The following is a 24,960-nucleotide window of genomic DNA, read 5'->3' as shown; positions in this document are numbered from 1 at the left end:
AAGATGGGACACAGGCATTCTCCTAGGCAGCATTTACTGAAGTAACACCAGACTGAGCATTGGGTAGCAAGGCTTTTAGCCAGACTACATCGCTCAGCGGACAGTGTTCATTTGTATACCTCACACCTTGTTGCTTTGCACTATGGGTAGAAGAGGTTCAAGCACCCCAGGAACCAGAGACACTAGGGGATCTCGTTCAGGTTCTGAGGGCCCCCTGTCGGCAGCATCCTTCCCCCCTAAAGATGGGCCAGGGACGGCTAGCCAGGGAGAGCCATCGGGGTCAGGGGCTACACCTGCTTCTGGCACTTCAGCCCCTGTATATATTACACAAGAGGTTTTTTCCTCAACCATTAATGGTCTAGAGGAAAGATTAATGGCCGTGATTACGTCTTCACTCAGTGGAAGAAAACGCACTAGGCTTTCCTCTGTTCCCCAAGACCCTCAGACAGAGGAGCTCTGGGATAAAGGAGATGAATCCCTTTCAGAGGATCAGGATGGGATGGATGATTCCTCTTCGGAGGATTCAGGTGGAGAGGGACCCTCTGCGACTTCCCAAGAGGAGAAAGTCTTAGTGCAGATCCTCACTGGATTGGTCCGCTCCACATTTAAGTTGCCCATACCTGAAACTGCTAAAGAATCCTCTTCTGCTTTGGGGTCACTGAAACCTTTCCAAGCAGCACATGCTTTTCCTGTTCATAATTTACTTGAAAAGCTTATTTATTCTGAGTGGGATCACCCAGACAAACGTTTTTTTCCGCCGAGAAAGTTTTCAACACTTTATCCGATGGAAGAAAAGTTTATTAAAATGTGGGGAATTCCGGCTATTGATGCCGCCATTTCCTCAATAAATAATAGCCTGACTTGTCCTGTAGACAATGCTCAGATGCTCAGGGATCCTGTAGATAAAAGGATGGAATCCCTATTGAAGGATGTTTTCTCCTTAGCAGGATCAGTGGCCCAACCTGCAATAGCAGCGATTGGAGTCTGTCAATACTTAAGAGACCATGTTAAGCAGGTCATCAAAGTATTACCTGAACAGCAGGCCCAGGGGTTTGCTAACCTTCCAGCGGCCTTATGCTTTGTGGTTGACGCCATTAGAGATTCTATCGTGCAAACCTCCCGTCTTTCACTGGGGTTGGTGCATATACGTAGAATCCTATGGTTGAAAAATTGGTCAGCCGAAGCACCATGTAAGAAGCTACTGGCTGGGTTTCCATTTCGTGGTGCAAGGTTGTTTGGAGAGGACTTGGATAACTATATCAAGAGAATCTCTTGTGGGAAAAGCACTCTCTTACCTGTCAAGAAGAAGAGTAAGCGTCCCTCTTTCAAACGGACTCTTTCCCCAGCGCCGGGGGCTTCAGCCTCCAGGCAGTCTCGACGGCCGCCTCCATCGGGGTCCAGAGACAAGAGTCAACCCCAGGGACAAAAGAAGTCCTGGGGAAAGAAGCCTACTAGGCAAAACACTAAGACCTCTGCATGAGGGGGCGCCCCCGCTCACTCGAGTGGGGGGAAGACTGCGACAATTCTCAGAGCTCTGGCAGGAGGACTTCCAGGACAGATGGGTAGTCTACACGGTAACCTTAGGGTACAAGCTGGAGTTTCAGGAATTCCCTTCTCCTCGGTTCCTCAGATCAAATGTTCCCAGAGACCCAGAGAAGAAGCAGTCGCTCCTTCTAGCGTTAGAGCAACTTTTGTCGCAGGAGGTCATTATGATAGTTCCCACAAAGGACCAGGGATTGGGCTTCTATTCCAACCTTTTTACGGTCCAAAAGCCAAATGGGGATGTCAGGCCCATTTTGGACTTAAGGGATCTGAACCGATTCCTAAGGATTCAATCCTTCCGCATGGAATCAATTCGAACAGTAGTTCCCACCCTGCAGGGAGGAGAATTTCTGGCATCAATAGACATCAGAGATGCATATCTGCATGTGCCCATTTTTCCTGCTCATCAGAAGTTTCTGCGCTTCGAGGTAGGAGGGCGCCATTTCCAGTTTATGGCTCTGCCCTTTGGGATAGCCACTGCACCTCGAGTGTTCACAAAGATCTTGGCTCCTCCTCTGGCCAGATTAAGGGCTCAGGGTATAGCTGTCATAGCATACCTAGACGACCTGCTCTTGATAGACCGGTCGGTAGCCTCTTTGAATGGAAAACTTGAGGACCACGGTCAGGTATCTAGAACACCTGGGTTGGATCCTCAAGTTAGAGAAGTCTTTCCTAAAACCAGTAAGAAGACTGGAATATTTAGGTCTGATTATACATACAAGCCAGGAGAAAATATTTCTACCCCAGGCAAAGATCACTGCTTTGAGAGAGCTGATTCTGACAGTAAGGACCAAGAAGGGTCCCTCAGTCCGCCTTTGTATGAGGCTACTAGGGAAGATGGTGTCTTCATTCGAAGCAGTTCCCTATGCTCAGTTTCACTCAAGAATGCTGCAACACAGTATTCTGTCGACCTGGAACAAGAAGGTTCAGGCATTAGACTTTCCGATGCACCTGTCGCATGCGGTGCGTCAGAGCCTCAATTGGTGGCTCATACCCGAAAACCTGCAGAAGGGGAAATCCTTTCTACCGGTTACCTGGACGGTGGTAACAACAGATGCCAGTCTGTCAGGTTGGGGAGCAGTTCTGGAACAGGCTGCGGTCCAAGGAGTATGGTCCAAGACAGAGAGGACCTTACCCATCAACATTCTGGAGATCCGGGTGATACATCTAGCTCTAAAAGCCTGGACTATCAGGCTACAGGGTTGTCCGGTCAGGATCCAGTCCGACAATGCCACAGCAGTGGCTTATGTCAATCATCAGGGAGGCACCCGGAGCCGAGCTGCTCAAAAAGAGGTGAACCAGATCTTAGTCTGGGCAGAGATGCATGTGCCATGCATATCGGCAGTTTTCATCCCGGGAATAGAGAATTGGCAGGCGGACTATCTAAGTCGCCAGCAGTTACTTCCAGGGGAATGGTCTCTGCATCCCGACGTCTTTTGGGCCATATGCCAAAGATGGGGGGTTCCAGATGTAGATCTCTTTGCATCCCGATTCAACAAAAAGATAGACAGATTTGTGGCAAGGACAAAAGATCCTCTTGCATGCGGGACGGATGCGTTAGTGATTCCGTGGCATCGGTTCTCACTGATTTACGCATTCCCGCCTATTCTGCTACTACCACGACTCCTTCGCAGGATCAGGCAGGGAAGGAAGTCGGTACTTCTGGTGGCCCCCGCTTGGCCCAGAAGGACTTGGTATGCAGAAATAGTAAGGATGACGGTAGGTTCCCCGTGGACACTACCGGAACGCCCAGACCTGTTATCTCAAGGTCCAGTGTTCCATCCTGCCTTACAAACGATAAATTTGACGGTTTGGCTATTGAGACCCACGTTCTGAAGAGTCGTGGGCTCTCAGGTCCTGTCATATCTACCTTGATTAATGCAAGGAAACCAGCTTCCAGGATGATTTATCATAGAGTCTGGAAAGCTTATATAACCTGGTGTGAATCCAGAGGTTGGCATCCCAGGAAATATGTCATAGGTAGAATCCTTGATTTTCTACAGATGGGATTAGAGATGAAGCTGGCCTTGAGTACCATCAAGGGCCAGGTCTCTGCTTTATCAGTATTATTTCAGCGGCCACTTGCTTCGCATTCTTTGGTCCGAAACTTTATGCAGGGGGTGATGCGTCTTAATCCTCCGGTTAAAGCGCCCCTAAACCCCTGGGACTTGAATTTGGTCCTGGCTGTGTTACAGAAACGGCCTTTTGAACCAATAAGTCAGATTCCTTTGGTCTTGTTGACAAGGAAATTAATTTTTCTGGTGGCCATCTCTTCTGCTAGAAGAGTATCAGAATTAGCAGCTCTTTCCTGTAAGGAGCCTTATTTGATTATACACAAGGATAGAGTGGTACTACGCCCTCATCCTAGTTTTTTACCGAAGGTGGTTTCTGATTTTCATTTAAACCAAGACATTGTTCTACCTTCCTTTTTTCCAGATCCCTGTTCTCCGGAAGAGAGATCTCTACATTCGTTGGATGTAGTAAGAGCAGTTAAGGCCTATCTAGGGGCAACTACTCAGATCCGCAAGACGGATGTTTTGTTTGTGCTGCCAGAGGGTCCCAATAGAGGACAGGCAGCGTCAAAAGCTACCATTTCTAAATGGATTCGACAGTTGATCATTCAAGCTTACGGTTTGAAACAGAAGATTCCTCCGTTTCAGATCAGGGCACATTCCACAGGGGCTATTGGTGCTTCTTGGGCAGTGCATCACCGGGCCTCTATGGCTCAAATCTGCAAGGCCGCAACCTGGTCTTCAGTTCATACATTCACCAGATTCTATCAGGTGGATGTGAGAAGGCATGAGGATATCGCCTTTGGGCGTAGTGTGCTGCAGGCAGCAGTACAGGGTCCTCAGGTCTGATTGCACCCTACTTTGGTCGTGGTTCCCCCCCCTCAGGTAGCATTGCTCTGGGACATCCCATCAGTAATTACTGTGGCTCTGTGTCCCGTGATGTTCGAGAAAGAAAATAGGATTTTTTAAAACAGCTTACCTGTAAAATCCTTTTCTTTTGAAGGACATCACGGGACACAGAGGTCCCACCCCTCTTCTAATACACTATATTGCTTGGCTACAAAACTGAGGTATCCCTGCAAGGGGGAGGGATTATAGGGGGTTGAACTTCCTGATAGGGTGTGCCAGTGTCCAATCACCAGTGATACCTATATAACCCATCAGTAATTACTGTGGCTCTGTGTCCCGTGATGTCCTTCGAAAGAAAAGGATTTTACAGGTAAGCTGTTTTAAAAAATCCTATTTTTCCCAACTTAAACTTTTCTGTCCTAACCGGGACATGGGAAAAAGCCTTCTGCCCTTTACCAAGGGATTAAAGAGGAAGGGGGACATAAAGAGGAAAGAGAGAACAAAAAAGGGGTGTAGTGAGTCTGGGGCTTTGTGCCTTCCTTTGTAGGGTCTCTCCGCTCTATCCCCCCAACCTTCTCACACACAACAGCACACCCAAACCCTGGAGGTAGTCCATAGATACTGGGCCCCTGCCTTTTGAACACATGGTGGTGAGAGCATCATAGGCCCAGGTTGAAGTGTGTATGAGGACTGTTGCAACACTTTTAGTTGTAGCCATGGCCTAGCTTGCACCACTTTGGTTTGTCACAACTCCAGGCTTGTGTAGGTCAATTTTCTGAATGTACGGAGACGTGAACAGGACAATGCACCTATGTCCCAAGGACCATCCTTACACTAGAGTCAGTGGAAGTCCTTTCTCTGTTAACCTGGACAGTTTTCATGACAAAATTGACCCAAAAGGACTTGGACATTCTTCAACCCAACTCATTTTCCCTAAGGTGGTTTCCTCCTTCTACCTTTATTCAGGGTATTATCCTGCCTTTTTTTTTTTTGTCCCTCTCCAAAGCACCCCAAATGGATCTCTCTACATTGTTTATATGTTTGCTGTGTGCGAGTTCATCTCCCGGTCACTGCATTCATCCGCCAACTTTAGGTGGATTAGACAGGGTATCGCTGAGGCTTATGGCTTGATGGATAGGAATCTTTCTTTCCCTATTAAGGCTCACTCAACTCGTTCAGCTGGTGCCTCTTGGGCTTTTCATTACTTTTCATCTGTTTCTCAGATTATTAAGGCTGGTCTTCTGTTCACATGCTTCACCAGGTGGATGTACAGGCCACTGCCATCACTAGCTTTATCTGAAAGATGCTACAAAGCACTCTTAATTTTGGAACTCCCTTGTTTTGGGCTGTTGGCTTTCTTTGCTGTGTTGCCAGGGCTGGTACAAGGATTTTTGTCTACTTAGGTGAAAGTTTGCCGCCGCATCCCCTCCCCACACACTCACCATTACACCATTATGACTGGGAGGGGTATCTGGACAGTGGGACACGGGGGGGGGCTGCAGGACAGGTGGTGGCCAGCGTCACAGGAGGGGGAGGGGGGAGGGTCACACATCTTGGAACTACCAGTCCTCCAAGATCTCACCTGTCCTGCAGTGGCTCCTCCCAGATGGTGTCTCTATAGAGCATCTGTTGCCAGTATATGTCCCAGGCAGTCAGAAGATCTCCGGTGGCAGCTGCAGCAGAGTAGGATAGGGGTGCCTGACCCCCTCTCTCCCTCCTCCTCTTCTCTCCTCCCCCTCCCTCTCCTTCCCTCTTCTCTTCCTCTCCTTCCCTCTTCTCTTCCTCTCCTTCCCTCTTCTCTTCCTCTCTTCCTCCTTCCCTTTTTTTCTCTTGCTCTCCCTCTTCCTCCTCCTTCTCTCTTCTCTTCCCACTCCTCCACCAGTACTCCCTCACCTGACAGTCCCTCTCATTCCTCATTGGAGCCTGCATGACAGCGGGCTCCAACCGCTCCCAGCACACCTGCATCTGCACTCCTCTGCATCCTTGCAGGCCTGCTTTGATGGGACATACAGACTGCCATGCCTTCCTACTGCTCTCTCCTTGCTCTGCTAGTAACCCAGTAAACTGCAGGTAAACTAAAACGTCCATGCTGTACCCTCTCTCTTACCGGGAGCAGCATAGAAGATTTATTTTGCCTGCTGGAGAGCACAGAAGACACAATTTCAAATCTACAGCAAGTGGCTGGATATAAGGATTTTACGCCCCCAGCCCACCACCCCAGGGCAGCTGCCTATGCTAGCGCCGGCCCTGTGTGTGTTGCCCACCCCTTGTATTGTTTAGGGACATCCCCTGGTCAAGATTTAAAGGGCCTGTGTCCTGCACTGTACTCCAGGAAAAGGTTTTTACAGGTAAGTCAAATATCCATATTTATCACTAACGTGATGAATTTGTTTTCTTGCAGATCTATTCTGTTTAAACACATGAAAGAAGAGCACTCATTCAATGTTGGACTACCAGATAATCTTGTATATTGCAATGAGTTTCTAGATGTGTTACAGAAGAAATTGGACAAGTAAGTGCCATAGTTGAATGAATCACTATAATCTGCTTGTTTTAGTTTGTGTTTGTTTATTATAATACTTCAGTCACTCTATATCATAACTTTGACTTTTAAATAAAGGGTCATTCTATCAGAAAATGGTATTTCACTATTTGGCTACAGTTACAGCCTAGTGGTCTGAGCTATTTGGTAACTGTTAGATTCCAACTGTTAGATTGGAGGGTTATTAGATCTCATCACAGGATGGACTGTGGAGGTCTCATATGTAGAGCAGTGCCAACGTCCTAGTTTAAGTCTTAGAAAACGCCACTACCCTCCATGGTGCTCTGATGCCTGGGTGTCACCTGTTGAACAAAACAAGCTGTCTGATGGCGGTCCTGGGAGCTTATTAGATAGCTCCTTGCTGGGATAGGATCAGAGCCCTATTGCAGCCATGTTAGTCAAGATCTATTTTGTGCCAGGTTTACAAGCAAGTAGCTGATTTATGCTGTTTACAAGACCTGCTCACCTGTATTACCCTACAATATTACAGTCTCTGGATTCCCTTATGCACCTTGGTCATTGGAGGCTTTGTCTCTGAATGCATGGCTTTTCAATTATCCATAACCTCTACCTGATCTGAAGACGGATCCATTTACTCTGGCTGGTAACCCAAACAAGCTCCTGAAGAAGCATTCAAATTTGCGAAACATGTAGAGCCATACCGAGCTATATCAGTTTGAGGTTATTTAATGGGAACGGAAGGGGTTTATCCCTCCCTCTGATATAGGGGCTATTCCCCGATCCGTTCTCATACATTTATGTAGTGACATATAATACCAATTTCCGCAATGTACTGCGTTTTTTAAAAAATGTTTACGTTTATGTGATTCTTTTAAAATTTGTGTATAAATAAGTTTACATTGATTTTTATGATTGGTGCCTACAAAGTCCATCTGTTTCATTCTCCTGGGTATTTTTACCCCCCCCCCCCCCTTCCTGTTTTCCAACTGTTAGATACCTAGGTGTTTCAGTGTTCCTTCTAAAACAGGGATATTTCCTTGTGTCCCCACTTTTCTTTGATTTGGTCATATTTATGCTCATTAATTTGATATAGTTGCGTTGGGGTAATTTCAGCTTCCTTTTTTGTCACTAAAGGGGCTACATGTCCCAGCAGATTATCGACAGCAAGCATCAAAATTTTAAAAAGCAAAACCAATTGTTAAGTAAATAAAGGGGAGAAAAAGGCAGTTCTAACAGACAAAACAGAGAAACAAAATTCGAGAAAAGTAAACAAGCTATACAAAAAGATGGTAACCATCCCAATTTATAATTAGCCTTTGTAGTAAGGTACCCAGGTCAGGGTTCCTCCATATACTGTAGACCTAACGCTACAAGTTGGAGCATATATAGCAGTGGATTAATTAAGGGCAGGTTTGCCTGAAGGGAGACACCCCTCAACCTCTGCCTCATGCTCCACGGGCAATACTGTAATTGTGTGATGGTGTACTGTAGACAATAAGGTGGCAACATAATACCACCTCTAAAGAATTATCCACTGCGGATTTTTCTTCAGAGGGCACCACAGGTGTAAACAAGCTGCAACATGTTAAAAGGGTGAACTTAAAAAATAAACCTCTATGCTGGGTAGACTAGCTTTTTAATCCAGTACATTTTTTGCTGTGAATCTAGTTGTGTATTTTGTCTATTCATTTGGTATTTTTCTGTGCACTTTTTTTTTAAAGATAAACTCCGGAAGGTCTTCATAACACAAAAATGACTCCTAGGCAGTCTTGCTTTACAACTGCTGCTAAAAGTGGTATTAAAGCGGAGGAACGCCCACTGCTGCAAAAATTAAAAGCCAGCAGCTGCACATACTGCAGCTGCTGACTTTTAATAATCGGACACTTGCCTGTCCTGGAGTCCAGCGATGTCGGCACCGCAGCTGATGTTTCTTACGGTTTCACGCGGGGAACCCTACTCTGCATGCGCAAGGCTTCGCTCCTCTCTCCTACTGGCCCGGTTGCCGGGGAAGGAGGAGGGAGGAGGAGGGAGTCCGGGCGGTGGCGTCACTACCCGCGGCTGAGGCTCCTGGAAGTGGGAACAGGATACCTGTGAAAGACAGGTATCCTCTGCCCCCCCCTCCCCCCCCCGAAAGGTGCCAAACAATTCTGCCACCGGAGGGGGGGGGGTGAGTACAACGAGTGGAAGTTCCACTTTTGGTTGGAACTCCGCTTTAAGCCCTTAAGTGTTATAATCACTTTCAGCAGTTGATTTGAAAACAGAGTTTTATTCCATGCCATGTTCCCATTTAAGCTGGTGCCATGACTGCTACCCTAGGTTTTTGTTTTCAGGATGGCTCCTTTCTCCTACAGCATTCTTTTGGAGGCACCTTTGTTTGCAGGAGCTAGAGTTATGTCTTTATATAATAAAATATTAAAAGAAACCGTGCTTGTGAAAAAAAAACTGAATGAAAAACTGCTTGCATGCTATGAGATATTAAACATGGCAATAAGTTCTTGTTTCCCAAATGTGCTTTGTAGCACATTTGGGAAATAGTCTAGACCAGCCTTTTTCAAACTTTTGAACCCTTGAAATGAAATAATTTTCAGGTCATGGGGAACTCTGTCTAAAACCAATTGTTTTGTCCTCAGTGAAAAAAATATTGGGGTGTCAGTGGAAAGACTGCTTCCTGGCCCCAGAACTATGCAGACAAAATCAGCTAGGGGGACATTCGCCTAAAGTGCAAGAAACCCCTAGTTTCCTCTGGAGGAACCCTGATTGAGAATGGCTGCTCTAGACACTGTGTGCATCAATATAAACAAACAGCCCTGTAGCCTAGAATTGCAAGGCACACTCCACTGCTCCCCCCCCCCCCCCCCACCCCTATCTCCAAGTTAACAGATTGGCTTGATATTGCACTGTCCACTGTTAACTCTTTACTCTGAAGACTGAAAGCAGCACTGAAAGAGCAGGGGCCAGCATCATTGAAAGTTGTAAACTGCATGTAAGGATTTTATCAGCTTACTGGGGAATGTTTATTGTACTGAAGGAAAATTCATAAAGAGTGTCTGACACTCTTTAGAATTCTGACGTGCCACCACACCACAAATGTTGATGCTAGCGACAGATTCATGTTGTAAACCGGTACATCAATCTGAGGCACACACCGTGTGTGGAGGTGCACTGAGACCAGTGTGTCGATATGGTCACTGCGCCCTCGGTGCAGCTGCACTTTTCCCTGACAACACGGTGGTGGGGAAGTTTTGTATCTGGTTGTAGGGAGCCTGAAGGGGATTTACATACACTAGTTCTCAATCAGTTTTTATCCCCTTGTGATAGCAGGCAGTGGGTGGATTCTTAAACAATAGATAGGTTACTATTGGCTATTGAATCTACCTGCTGTCCCTCACAACTAGAGAGTAGACCTGATGGGGAAATAGTGTCTCAGCTTGCCCATAAGGCTCCAACCATTGTAGTGTTTCTGGTTGCTAAGAGGCCAACACAGCTGACGAAGTCCTTAACCAATGACAGGGAGGGGGTACTGGCAGCAGATATGCCACTCTGCTACACTGTGTCCAAGGACAGGAACTGCCTGTCTCTGTACACCAGTTGGTTTTAATTACCTTCAGTTTTGTTATCTACATTGCATGAACTAGTGGTAAACTTCTTTTTATATTTTTTCATTTAGTGCATTAATAGCACTTCTTTCTAAAAGTGGCACTATTAAAAATGACCAGCAGTAATTTTTTTTTTTTTAATCTAGCACAGGTTATTCCCCAGAATGTGTTAAGCTGCAAAACACTGGGGGTTAAAGCGCTTGTTAACTGCTGCACCTGCAAGGCAAAGACATTATGTGAAACTTACCTGAAAACAAAGCCTTCCTAAGATGCAATGTCATCGCTGGATACCACGTCCATCTATACCCGGTCTTCCTTCCAGCTTTGACATCACTACCGCACATGCTCGCTGGAGCCGCTAGTCACGGCACACTGCTCTGAAGAAACAGCATGGCCAGCCGTTTCTTCAGAGTGCATGCGCTAGTGATGTAACTGGCTGCTAGGACAGTAAATATCTCTTAAACAGTGCATGTTTAGGAGATATTTACACTACCTACAGGTAAGCCTTAATATAGGCTTACCTATAGGAAAAACTTAAAGATGGAAGTTTACTTCCTCTTTAAATATTACTTCAATAAAGCAATCATTTTTATTTAGTATGGGATTACAATGGCACCAAATACAATCCAACAGTATTACATTTGAACAAAAATAATTTATTGCATCTTTATGAGAATAGATCACATCATTTAAAAATCCACTATAGGTTTAGATCATAGGAGAACAAACCGCACCCCTCAAACTCTCTAAAATTACAGCATATCAGTCTTCGTTGATACTGCCCAATGAGTTTCGAGTAGCATTCTTCATCAGGCCTTCCCTGGTGCTGAATGGTTGTGACCGGCCATACTTCTGGATGGATCCACTATAGACTTTGTCTAAGATTCACTAGCTACGCTTGGGATATCTGCATTCTCAGTTTTCCCTTTTCTCTATCGGGACCCTAACATCATGGGACCACATCACCACACCACTTTGGTTATGGTTTTTAATGTATATCTGTAGGTTTTCAGCTACATTTCCCTCTTAAAGTTTGTTGTTCTCTATGCCCCTGATGAAGTGTGATACTTGAAACGCATCAGCCAATATCAGTACTGTTATGCTCTAAATTTAGAGAGATTGAGGGGTACACTTTGTTTTCCAATGGTGTTTTTAATTGTTTTATCTTTTGTAATAAAGATGCAATACATTATTTTTGTACAAATGTAATACAGTTAGATTGTATTTGGTACCATTATACACCCTCAATACACTTTTTTTTTTTTTAATTTTTTTTTATTTTTTAGACAGTTTCTGGGATGATTGGCACTAGTATGGCCTTCAATCACACCTATTAAAGAGGAAGTAAACTTTTCCAAAAGAGTTTCCCCCTTCCCTACAAAGTAAAGGCATAATGTGCTAGTAGGCTTCACATGAGCACTTACCTGGAAACATAGCCCGCGCCGTCCCTGCTGCAGAACGCATCCATCTTCCCCTGGTCTACCTTCCAGGGCCCGCGGACTCCGGCTATGTGACTGGCTGGGGCCGTGTGATGTCACTCCCGCGCATGCACGTGGAAGCTACCAGTCGCGGCACTTGCTCCTGAAGAAATGGCACAGGCGCCCATTCCTTCAGAGTGCATGTGCCGATGACATCTGTGCAGTATACAGTAAATATCTCCTAAATGGCGCACGTTTAGGAGATATTTACAGTACCTATAGGCACGAATACTTCATGGAGGTCTAAAACCTCTTAAATTACTAAATAAATATCCATTAGAATATTAATGTTAATATTTTCCTTATTTTATTTTCTTAGTTTACAGTGTTTATATTGTGAGAGAACATTTAGAAACAAAAGTACTCTAAAAGACCATATGAGAAAAAAACAACATCGCAAAATCAAGGCGCAAAACCAGGAGTATGATCGATTTTATATAATCAACTATTTGGTAAGGCTGTAAACGTTGTACAAATAATATTCAAACATGAAGTCTTATTCAATAAATATTTATTCCTCTTAAAGAAAACTAAAAGCATATGAAGGTTATCCCTATAATCTGCATTATAAGTAATAATGAGAAGGTTTTGCAGACCCCCTGGGACTTTAGTTAATGCAATTTGAAATAGAGAAATGCTGCAATTCATGGGATTGCATGCTCTTTGGCTAAGGAGACTCAAATTGTATTGGTAATATGATTGTTTTTTAAGAGACAGTTACAAGACAGCCTCACAATCAATATTCACTGTGTGTAGTATAGAAAGTTTGATCTGACATAAAAATCAAAGTAGTTTATGCGCTAAAATAGCATGAGCAAAACAAGCACACTGCATTGTACAAACTGTCTTTTTTTAAATCCTTTTTCTCTTTGAACTACACAGTCTTACAAGGTCTGCAAATACAGTTCAAAGAAATTGTGGTGTAAAGTCTCTGGAGGCTTCTGATCATTAGCAAGTTTACGTGTATTCCAATTGTGGTCACATAGCATAGATGGCAAGTTCAAACCTCTAGCCAATTATGTCAACTGTGGCTTCACCAGCTAATGTTACTCTTCTGGGCCTGAGTCTGGAAATAACCATTCTTTAAGAGTTGTACAAGAAACATTGTCAGCATGTCTCATTGATTTCTGCCTTTCACTGCTAAGGCTGCCCAAGAGCTAGTTAAGGACACTGTTTTATATTGAAAATTAATTCAGCAACAAAGAGTATTCTGTCACAAAGCTACTAAAGTGCAAAGGAGAAGGCATTAATCCAGCCTGTCACAGTTTAAAGATTTATTTTGTTTAGTTTGTATTTTATGTGTAATAGCAGGCACACTCATTGATTTTGCCTTTTAATCATTATATTAAGAGGGATAATAACCTTTTGCTATTGGGGAATTTTTGTTTAGAAACCAGACTGCAGCGTCTTGGAAGCTTTCCATGTTCAATAGCACAGGGTCTGCTGCAATGGTTAGATTTTCTTCTAAAAGTTGAGTGTGATTTAGTACAGTTTTGGATAAGCATGTCTCCTTCTTGTATTCTTTAAATTTGTTGATATATGGTGATTCACGCGCTAATAGAAAAATTATTTAGATAAATGAAAGAAAAGAAAAGGCTGTGGCTCAGACTGAGATACACACCAAAGCAAAAATGAAAATATAAAAAAGACACGCTGATAAGTGACAAATATATAAATAAACATTCAGTGAATAACCACAATTCAATGTGAACTTAATTGTAAAAAATACATAATAAAGTCCATCAACTGGAAGTGAATGTGTATATCTTGAATATTCAGACTGATTAAACAGCTTCCAAACACCATGACAGACTTGAAAATCTCCACCACATAAAGTGCGTGCTTACCAGAGGCAAGCTTAATCATGCTTGCGGCTATCAACCCAGCCAGGGCCTTTATCCAGGAATTGTTGGAGTCATCAGCACACAATGGATTCTTGGTAAGTATTAGGCGGATCATCCACAGATCCAAACCAGGGCGACTCGAGTATTCAGTGGTAATAAACATGAGCCAGGCAGGTAGTCCCTGGTCCCAGGTCCTTATATCTGGCATGTACAGATTACATCCAGAGGAAAACTGAGGCTTTTTTCCCAGTAGAGGTAGGATACCTTTCCACGAGGTGAAGGAAGCAGGCATCAAGGAATGGATGGAGCAGAGACCGGCTTCTTCAGACAACACATGGAGAATCTTCTGTCATCCATCTGTGCATGACTAGAAGAGGCAGGAGATGTATGGCAAAGGGCTACAAAGATGACGAAAATATAATTTTGTTAGAAAACCTTTTCTGCAATCAATTTTAAAGCAAAGATGAATCACGAATAAGACCAGAGTCTATGTGTGTTGTCAGAAGAAGCCGGTCTCTGCTCCATCCATTCCTTGCCGCCTGCTTCCTTCACCTCGTGGAAAGATATCCTACCTCTACTGGGAAAGAAGCCTCCGTTTTCCTCTGGATGTAATCTGTAGATGCCAGCTATAAGGACCTGGGACCAGGGTGTACCTGCCTGGCTCATGTTTATGACCACTGAATACTCGAATCACCCTGGTTTGGATCTGTGGGTGATCTGCCTAATACTTACCAAGAATCTATTGTGTGCTGATGACTCCAACAATTCCTGGATAAAGGCCTTGGCTGGGTTGATAGCCACAAGCACGATTAAGCTTTGCCTCTGGTAAGCACGCGTTCCAGACTTTAGAAAGCTGGACCGTGGCCAGCAGGAGTAGAAATTTTCCTGGGATCAGTGGGGTCTCTTTGGTCTCTTTGGGTCTCTTCTAAATATGCTCTAGAATTGTGTAAGTCATTTGGTAACCGCTGGTCCACAGTCTACATGCCATGTGTATAGAAATGAAATCAGGTTTTTTTGCAAACCCTAAAAAAAGGGGGGCAGAGAAGCAATTAAAAGTTTAACTTAACCAATAAAGTTAAGTCTGAACACTTAACCCCCTTCTCCCCAAAATTTAACCAGCAGCCTTGAACCTAATCTTAATTTAGACCCCCAAAAACCTAATTTTTCACCCCTAATTCACCAGATTTAAGTTATCGGCACTGAATTATCAGTCCCATTCTAAACAGGATGGTGATGTCTTTAACATCTGTGGTCAGACTACTTTAAGTTGTTGGTTATTTGTGATTATTGTATAGCTGCCATGAAATTGCACAAGAACGATTTCTTTCCAAACATTTATTTATTTATTTTAGGAACTAGGGAAGAACTGGGAAGACGTCCAGTCTGAAGATGATCGGGCGCTTGGAGATACCAATGAAGAGTATGGGGGCGTTTATTTATTTTAAAATGATTTAAAGCCCAACTCGGCTGTGGGGTTTTTGGTTTGGAAAGAGGGGTGCAAGGGTTAGGACCTCAGGTTTTGTTTTTTTTTAAGAGTCCATGCAAGATTATAAAAGTGTTTTAAAAATTGTTCATTTTTACCAGGGACTGGTCTGACTGGGAGGAGCTTCCTGTTTTTGCTGTATGTCTGTTTTGTGACAAGCAAGCAGCTACAAATGAAGAGTTACTTGGCCACATGAAGGTATGTATCTCAGGAGTGGCTTATGAGAATAAAGGGACTAAGGAAAATATATAAAATGTGGGTTCTAAAGTGTGTGCTGAAATGTCAGCATGATTTTATTAGGTGTTGAACCAGTTTTTTAACAGGACAATGTTTTCACTTTTTACACACGTTAAAAATTATTTTTTTTTATTGTTACTCACTATAAAATCCCTTTCTCTGCACTAGGACACTAGGCAGGAAAGAGCTCGACACCTCCTATTGTCAGTCCTCTGTGCGTAAAACCCCCTTTCACTGCCTAGGGCACCAGTTTGTATAAAGCAGTGTCAGAAGCAGACTTCAACAGAGGGGTGGGTGCTGTGTCCATCAATGAACTCAGAGCGCTGATATATCTTCCTAGAGGTAGATTTACGTGCTTTCAAGATTCTTGGGATCACAGAATCTGACAACCCCCTGTCCTTCAGAAACTGGCTTATAATAGCCAGAAAGGTAAAATAGGGTGGAAAACCGAACCCTAGGACAGAACGTTTTCCTGAATGGGCAGCCACCAGGGAGCGTCCATGACCAGCTCCACCACGTCGGTGTATCACAGACTATGAGACTAGTCTGGAGCCACCAGAATTACCCTCAGCCTCTAGCCAGAGGAGCATCTTGAGAGAAGGGAGAGCATAAATGAGGCCATACTGATCCCATGGCCCATCTGCCATGGAATCTCTCACTCTTGCCACGAGCCTTGGAACCTTCCAGTTCATGCAAAACGCCAGTAGCTCCACGTCCAGCATTAACATAGGCTAATCTGGAACACATCTGCATGCAGGGACCACTCTCCCTGATCCAGCGTCTAACAGATGAGATAGTCAGCCTACTAGTTTTTGACACTGGGAACATGCACTATGGAGACAACCGGAAAACAAACTGTTCTACCCACCGGAGAGTGTCAGATACCTCCAGAACTGCTGTAGCACTCCTTGTGGTGATTGACATAGGTCACCGTTGTGGCGTTGTTTGATTGTATCCTGACAGGCAGTCCCCGGAGACATTTCACCCAGTGCTCCAGAGAACTTGATTTCTAGTAGTTCTAGAACATTCATGGACAGTTGAGCTTCTGCCAGAGTCCAGCAACTCTGAGTCATACTGGAGCCCAGAACTCCTCCCCAGCCATACTGGCTGGCATCTGTTGTGACCACCGTCCAACAGAGAGGGAGAAAGGACTTCCTGGCTCGTAGTAAAAGGGACTGGAGCTACCAGAGGAGAGGGGACTTTTGTAGACCAATCCAAAATAGATTTGGTTGTCCAGAGAGTGGAGATCGGTCCAATTCCCCTTATGTAACTGTGCATATGTGACCACCTCGAAGGTGGATACCATCAGACCAAGAGCCTTGTATGTAAGATCGCAGGGTAGACCATCTCCGGGACAAGAGCAGTTTGATAGCAGTCTGAAGCATCCAGAGTTTGTCCAATAGGAGAAACACTTTGGCCTGCCCTGAATCAAGAATCAGGCCCAGATACTCAAGATGTCTGGTCAGGGTCCAGGCGGACTTCTTGAGGTTAAAGATGCTTTCAAAATCTTGCAAGGAACACAAAGTGATCTGGATGCTGTCCAGCGACGCAGCCTGAGTCTCTGCCAGCTAAATCAAATCATCCAGGTACCCGATCACGGCAATCCCCTGTTGTCTCAGCAAGGCAAGGGCTATGGCCAGAACTTTGGTCTAGCCTTTGCTGCTCAAGTACTTACCAAAGGGATGTGCTACAAGGGGAAGCACAGGAAACACTGATGGGGATGTGCAGGTTAGTGACCTTGATACCTAATGGATGCCAGGAAATCCCTCTGATTTAGAGAGGCCACCACTGAGGGAATGGACTCATATTGAACTTTTGAACCTGCACAAAAGTCCCAGGTCCCTGAAGTTCTGGATCGGACAAACCCCATCCTTAGGAACCGTGATCAGATTAGAGTAGAAACCCTGGAACTGTTCCGGCTCTGGTACCAGAACTATCATGCCCTGGAACATCAGGGCCTGTGTTGCTTCCTATGGAGCCTGAAGGCGCTGGGGCGAGAAGGGGTTTAAGATTGGAAGATTGGAAGGGGGAAAAAAATTCTGGTGGAAAGGAATGAAATTCGATCTTGTAACTGGGCGTCACCAGATCCTGGACCCAACTGTAGGAAACAAAAGGTCCACGAGCCTGTGTCTGAGCACCCAGGGTAATTAATTATCCACTTGTAAACTGTGAAGGAAAGCTTGGGATTAATGCGTGGCTCCTTCCCATTCTTGGACTGAGGGAAGAAGATACTCTTCCTGCACATCAGATTTTTGATGTAGTCCTAGGTAGCTCCGAAGATATATCCGCTCTGGAAGGGTAGTTCCAACAGGTCCTTTTTAGAGATTTGGTCCTGCAGACCAACACTTAAGCCAAAGGACTTGCTGAGGCACTACCACTGAGATGGAAAGGTTAAAAAGAAGCAGAGCAACAAAAAGGGATGCATTACACACGTATTTTAACCCCTGGACCATCTGGTTTGCCAGTTTCACATACACCTGGCACATGTTGGCTATATTTTTCTGCAAAACCTTGACCCATTCAGTCAGTCTGAGATACCGGGGCCATGGCCAACACGGGACGCAGCGCAGACCCAGTGATCATGAACATGGAACGTGCAGTTGACTCTAACTTACAATCCTCAGGCTCCATAAAGGAGAGGAATTCCTCTGCCAGAATCATAGTGGCCTTGTTGAGCCTAGAAATGGGTAGATCCACCACCAGAGGAAAGGACCACTTCTTCAGAAGGCCCTACTCAAAGGGGTAGCGTACTGCAAAGCATTTAGGAAGTAAAAAAGGAAGTTTCGGATGCTCCCAAAATTTTTTAGACAATTTTGTCAAAATATGCAGGGTAAGGAAAAACTAGCTGGCTTGTGTGTACCTAAGGCAAAGGGACCACATCCACCATCGTGGCATAGTCCTCAGTCTTAAGCATTTCTCACACAGAGACAATCCATCCCGCAACAAACGCTTTCTCTTGTGCAGAAACGGAGGCAGAGGATTAGTCCTCCCTAGCCAAGGACTCTGGAGATACACCATCGGAGTCCGCAGAATTGGAACCTGCAATGGCAGAGCCCCGCTCTGGCTTAGAGGCATCTGAAGACTCCGGTGATGGCAGACATGTTTTTATTGCTTCCTTTGACACCAAACATCACTTCCACCCGGGAGACGGATGACTCCAACACCATTAAAAGTGTGTTTATGGGGACTGCAAGCTATGCCAAAGGTCCACCTCAAAATGGCCATCGCTGCAGACTAAAAGAAAATCGCCACTGAGACCCCGTTAAAATGGCCACCTAGCTTCAGGAAAATGGCTGCCAGGCCCATAAGTGCATATTAGCTTTACAGCGCTCTCAACCCAACAGTATCACCCCCACACCAGACTGGAAAGGGACCCCCCCCCCCACGCAAGGATGCCCATAGAAGGCCCAGAAGTCCACATCAGCAGGGAGGGGGAGAGGCTCAGCCATCCCACGAGAAGGGGATCTCAAAGCCCCCCTCCAAGGAGCACCTGCGGCCTGAAGCATGCGAGTAAGGATCCTATGACAGATCCACCTTACCACCGAAGTGGGGGGCTTTCGACCAGGCTAACACTGTGACACAGACTCGCTGGTTGCACTGGTCCAGAATGGGGATGTCGTAGCCAACCGAGCATGTAACGAAGAGGCTGCATGCACGCAATGATCAGATTGAGGTGACCACTTAAATATCCAGCCCATCGCCCATAGCAGTTGTTAATTGATGATCCTCTGCAGAAAAGGAAAAAGAGAAAAAAAAAAACAGGGCCACAAGTCCCAGCAGGGAACTAGGTCCATGCTCCTGCAAAACTACGCAGAAGAACTGGTGGCTTATGCAATGCGAGTGGGTTTGATGAACAGAGGACTACCCATAAAAGGTGCAGAGATCTTTCCTTTCTAGTGTCCTTCTTTTAGGTGGTGCTATAAAACCATATCAGTTAATTTATGGACACAGCTTTGCTTTTTTCCATATTAATAACAAAAGTAAAATCTGTAATTGTTGCTAGAAAATTACTTTAAAGCACCAAACATTATATTTTCTGAAAGCAAAGGCCCTGTAGAAAAAATGGTGGCAGTTGCATATTTTTATGTTGCTTGATATTTGGGTAACTGTTTATCAAATGCATATTTTCTGAAAAAATACACTAGAATGAATATAAAAGGTTGTTTTGGGTAAATGGATGGCAAAGATTGTCCAGCCTTAAAATTTGTGTGTGCCCCTAAAATTGCAAAAAACAACGGTATCCAAAATATATTTACAAGCCTCCTCCTATGTGGTAGCATTGGGCAGGTTTCAAGCTCACTTTATGGAGACATATATTAGTCTATTAGACTCTTGGGGGCAGATTTACAAAAACTGGAGAGTGCAGAATCTAGTGCAGCTCTGCATAGAAAGCAATTAGCTTCCAAGTTTTTATTGTAAAAGCTTAATTGAACAAGCTGAAGTTAGAAGCTGATTGGCTTCCACGTATAGATGCACCAGATTCTGAGTGCACCAGTTTTAGTAAATCTCCCCCTTAATGTCTTAACTGCCCTCCGCTGCAGAGCAAATCAAGCACAGTTTAGCGGCAGAATGACCGCTCTGAACCTGGAAGTGATGAAATCCCTTTTGATTCTGGGTCCATTCTCCTTCACTCTGCATCCTGAAGCCATTCACTGTGGTCACAGCCTCCCTGGAGGAATGGTAGAGCTTGGAAACGACTGTGGGTGGAACCAAAATGGAATGGGGGCAGCACATTCACTGTACTGTAAAAGTGATTAAGTGACTCTACAGGTGCCTGACCACTTATTGGTGGTTGATTGGAAAAGAACATGCCCCAGCAATAATGTTTAGAGAGAATTAGTGTTCATTTACCTACAGCATATATAGGCCCCATGTGCCACGCTGCTTCTTTACTGGCGGGGGGACGTCACTGCCATAACTAGGCAGGTTTCTTTGGGAAATAGATCACTGCCTGATAGTGCTGGAATAGATAGTGTCGGTTATGGAATGCTCTGTTTCTTCACCAAGGACCCACTGCCATTTTGCATATGCAGCACGGGTGTGCAATTGCTCAATCTAAGGTGACCAGCATCTTGCCTACCTCCTGTTTAGACAAGGGGAAATGGCATTACCCAGTACCTCCTCCAACAATAGAAAAAAAAGATCTTTACTTGATGTACAGCATAGGAATCTGTGTCCTAGTCCTGGCTGCCAGTGATATGCAGTTCTGTGGGATTGCATTTTAGCACGTGTCATATCAAAATGATTAAACAACCTTAACAACATCATTTTAACAAGTGAAATAAATAAAAAATGCAAATTAAAGATGAACAATATTTACCTTGCCGCCACAAAATTAAAAGGTGTGTGTTACACTTAACTGATGAATGTTTCATATTATAGGATAAACAAAAAACTGTAGAACATGGGCCTGAGAGAGCAACACATTTATAATGGCCTTATATGTAGAGGAGGATGTAAAAAAAAAATACTACCGTCAGTAGTCTTTAAAGTGGTTGTAAAGGCAGAAGGTTTTTACCTTAATCACTTCAGCCCGGCGATACTTTAACTGACAATTGCGCGGGCATGCGACACTGTACCCAAATAAAATTGATGTCCTTTTTTTCTCTACAAATAGAGCTTTCTTTTGGAGGTATTTGATCACCCCTGCAGTTTTTATTTTTTGCGCTTTAAACAAAAGACTGATACTTTTGAAAAAAAAACTTTTTTACTGCTATAATATCCAAAAAAATCTATTAAACTAATTTATTCATCAGTTTAGGCCAATAAGCTTATATTGATTGGTTTGTGCAAAAGTTATAGCGTCTACAAAATAGGGGATAGATTTATAGCATTTTTATTTTTTTTTTTTTTTTTTTTTTTTTTTTTACTAGTAATGGCTGCGATCTGCGATTTTTTTTTTTTTTTTTTTTTTTTTTTTTTCGGGACTGCGACATTATGGCGGACGCATCGGACACATTTTTGGGACTATTGGCATTTATACAACGATCAGTGCTATAAAAATGCACTGATTACTGTAATTACTGTAAAAATGTCACTGGCAGGGAAGGGGTTAACGCTAGGGGGCGATCAAGTGGTTAACTGTGTTCCCTCTCTGTGTTCTAACTGAAGGGGGGATGGGACTGTCTAGGGGAGATGACAGATCGCTGTTCATACTTTGTATGAACACACGATCAGTCTCTCTTCTCTCAGAGAACCGGGATCTGTGTGTTTACACACACAGATCCCGGTTCTCAGTGTGTCACGAGCGATCGCGGGAGCCCGCCGGTCATCGCAACCGCCGGGCACTCACATCGGCTCCGGGGGTGAGCAACAGGCGTGCGCCCCTAGTGGCCACTGGGCGAAGCAACGTTACATAAGGTAATTTCGCCCAGCGTGTCATTCTGCCGCAGTAAAACTGCGGCGGCTGGTCGGCAAGTGGTTAACCACTTGCGGGGACCGCCCGCCATCATTATGCATCGGTAGTTTGAAGAGGAATATCGTTGTTATGGCAGCAGCTAGCTGTAATAACCCTGGTATCCTCTTCAGTGGGCAGTCCGCTTTCAGATAAGTCGTCTTTATTTTTATTTTTTTTCTTGCATTTTAGTGTAAATATGAGATCTGAGGTCTTTTTGGCCCCAGATGTCATATTTAAGAGGTCCTGTCATGCTTTTTTTCTATTACAAGGGATTACAATTTTATTCCTTGTAATAGGAATAAAAGTGACCCAATTTTTTTTTTTTTTTTTAAAGGACAGTGTCAAAATAAAAAATAAAATGGATAAGAAAAAACAATTAAAAAAATACAGCGCCCCATCCTGCCGAGCTCGCACGCAGAAGCGAATGCATACGTAAGTCGTGCCTGCATATGAAAACGGTGTTCAAACCACACATATGAGGTATCGCCGCAATCGTTAGAGTGAGAGCAATAATTCTAGTATGAGACCTCCTTTGTAACTCAAAACTGGTAACCTGTAGAAATTTTTAAACCTCGCCTATGAAGATTTTTAAGGGTAAAATTTGCCATTCCACGAGCGAGCGCAATTTTGAAGCGTGACATGTTGGGTATTAATTTACTAGGCGTAACATTATCTTTCACAATATAAAAAAAATTGGGCTAACTTTACCGTTGTCTTATTTTTTAATTTAAAAAAGTGTATTTTTTTCCCAAAAAAAGTAAGCTTGTAAGGCCGATGCGCAAATGTGGTATGACAAAGTATTGCAACGACTGCCATTTTATTCTCTTGGATGACTGAAAAAAAATATATAATGTTTAGGGGTTCTAAGTAATTTTCTAGCAAAAAAATAAAAAAAATTTTAACTTGTAAACACAGTCTGAAAAATAGGCCCGGTCCTTAAGTGGTTAACTGGTTAATACATTCTTTGCATTGGGGTAAAAAAAAACTGATCTGCTCCCCCAGCCCCCCTAAATACTTACCTGAGGCCAATCTCGATCCATTGTTGTGCCCAAGAGCAGGTGCTACTCTCCCTCTCCTCGAAGGACATGGAGGCAGCAGCACACACAGTGCAGCTCCTATGAGCTGCACTGTGTGTGCCAATAGACTCTGGATTGAGCCCGCACAGGTGCTTTCACAGCAAGTGGCTTGCTATCTGTGCACTTGGAAGAGAGGAGCAGCCAGGAGCGCTGGTGGGGGGACCCTAGAAGTGGATGATTGGGGCTGCTTTGTGCAATAATTAGAAACATAACAAAATGTTTTATTTCAAAATATTTGTACCTTTTGTAATCACTTTAAAGTGATTGTAAAGCCTTGTTTGTTATTTTTAAAGAAAAAAAAAAACATGTTATACTTACCTGCTCTGTTGCAGTGGTTTTGCACAGAGCAGCCTGGATCCTCCTCTCCACGGGTGCATCTTCTGTGCTCCTGGCCCCTCCCTTTTGTTGAGTGCCCCCACAGCAAGCAGCTTGCTATGGGGGCACCCAAACCTAGCTGCAGCTCCCTGTGTCCATTCAGACACGGAGCTGCGATTCGCCCCACTCCCTCTTTCTCCTGATCGGCTGACTTTGATGGACAGCAGTGGGAGCCAATGGCGCCACTGCTGTGTCTCAGTCAATCAGGAGGGAGAGTCCCGGACGGCCGAGACACTCGAGAACAGAGATGGGGCTCAGGTAAGTATTAGTGGGGCCAAGGGGGGTTGCTGCACACAGAAGAATTATATTGCATTAAGATAAAAAACCTAACTTTACAACCCCTTTAGGATATTGGACGTTGTAAGGTGATTCAACCTGAAAATCTGAATAAAAAGGTTAGCATTTTATGCATAATCTGTGCATTAAGGGGTACTAAGCCCCAGCATTCACAATTTCTGTTTTGAATAAGGATACAGTGTGTTAATGGCTTCAAACCTGACATTCATTTGTAGCATTCAAAAATGAACTATTGCTTCTTTACTGCACTAATAGGCACCTGTGGGTGTTCTCACATCTTGTTGACAGGAGTCAACACTTAAATGTGTTTAGCAACAACACGCAGGGTTTAGTCAGTCAAGGCCATAGTAATTAAATCAGAGGATCACACAGAGAAGGGTTTTCAGTTTCATAAAGGTAAGAGCAGCCAGCTTGTGACATTCCTGTACATGATCAAGGGTTGTTAAAAGTGCATTTACCTTTTTTGTAAATCCACCTCAGTGATTCAAATAGACTGTGCACTTTGTAAATGCAGTTGCACTCCTCTTTCCCAGAAGTGAATGGTTAAGTTCTGTTGATTTCCATCATCCAGTCATATACAAGGCAAAATGCTGTTTGTTTAGCTTCACCACTTTACTAAGCCTAGTGCCTTCAGTAAGTCATCCACATTGTTTGCATGTTAAAAAAAGCGAATGTATCAATAAAATGTAAACAAAAAATTGTTTTTGATTCATATCCGTTTGCCTAAAAGCTGGCCTTAAACACGCTTTTATTTGTGGGATGAAAATATGAATTGTTTGCATCACTGTCTACATGTATGCAATAATCAATGAAACAATACAGCTAAACAAATGTGTATTTTCAATTTCATGTAGGATATTCACCATTTTGATCTTCAGAAAATAAAAGTAGACCTAGGTAAGTTATAAAGAATCAAAATAATTTCACTGCACAATTTCTCTCCCTCATAAAGAAGAATGTTAAGTTAAGCATGCCTCATATGGGCCTTGGCTGCATGGAGAATGGAAATAATCCATAAATGCATATGCCCCGTCAATGCATCTCAATTTTGTTAAGAAGATGGGCTTTTTACTGGTTCATATTGAATGAAAATATTGCATGCTTTTAGATAACATCTTAGCTCATGTCTTACAGAAGGTAACTGGGGGACATAAATTCTCTTTACAAATGCTCCACTCCATGTAAATAGTAGGAAAAAATACCCCCTGTGTATATTGTGGGATTGACATATTAAGTAAACATTATGTAATAAGTCATTAAATATTCAAATA

General features: G+C 43.9%; 1 protein-coding gene across 2 annotated transcripts in view; it reads left to right on the top strand.

Moving 5' to 3' along the window:
* The window catches only part of ZNF277 (zinc finger protein 277), a 137,802-nt gene that overhangs the window by 97,308 nt on the left and 15,534 nt on the right, over positions 1 to 24,960 (top strand). For both annotated transcript variants that reach the window (XM_073619892.1, XM_073619891.1), the window contains 5 exons: positions 6,805 to 6,915; positions 12,300 to 12,432; positions 15,177 to 15,244; positions 15,409 to 15,505; positions 24,544 to 24,586. In XM_073619892.1, the coding sequence (XP_073475993.1) occupies positions 6,805 to 6,915; positions 12,300 to 12,432; positions 15,177 to 15,244; positions 15,409 to 15,505; positions 24,544 to 24,586 (452 nt within the window). The remainder of the gene's footprint in view (positions 1 to 6,804; positions 6,916 to 12,299; positions 12,433 to 15,176; positions 15,245 to 15,408; positions 15,506 to 24,543; positions 24,587 to 24,960) is intronic.

This window comes from Aquarana catesbeiana, linkage group LG03 (assembly GCF_042186555.1).
Source record: "Aquarana catesbeiana isolate 2022-GZ linkage group LG03, ASM4218655v1, whole genome shotgun sequence".
In the NCBI taxonomy this organism is placed as follows: Eukaryota; Metazoa; Chordata; class Amphibia; order Anura; family Ranidae; genus Aquarana; species Aquarana catesbeiana.
The sequence above is the reverse complement of the archived record's forward strand: the minus strand, read 5'-3'. Positions and strand labels throughout refer to the sequence as shown.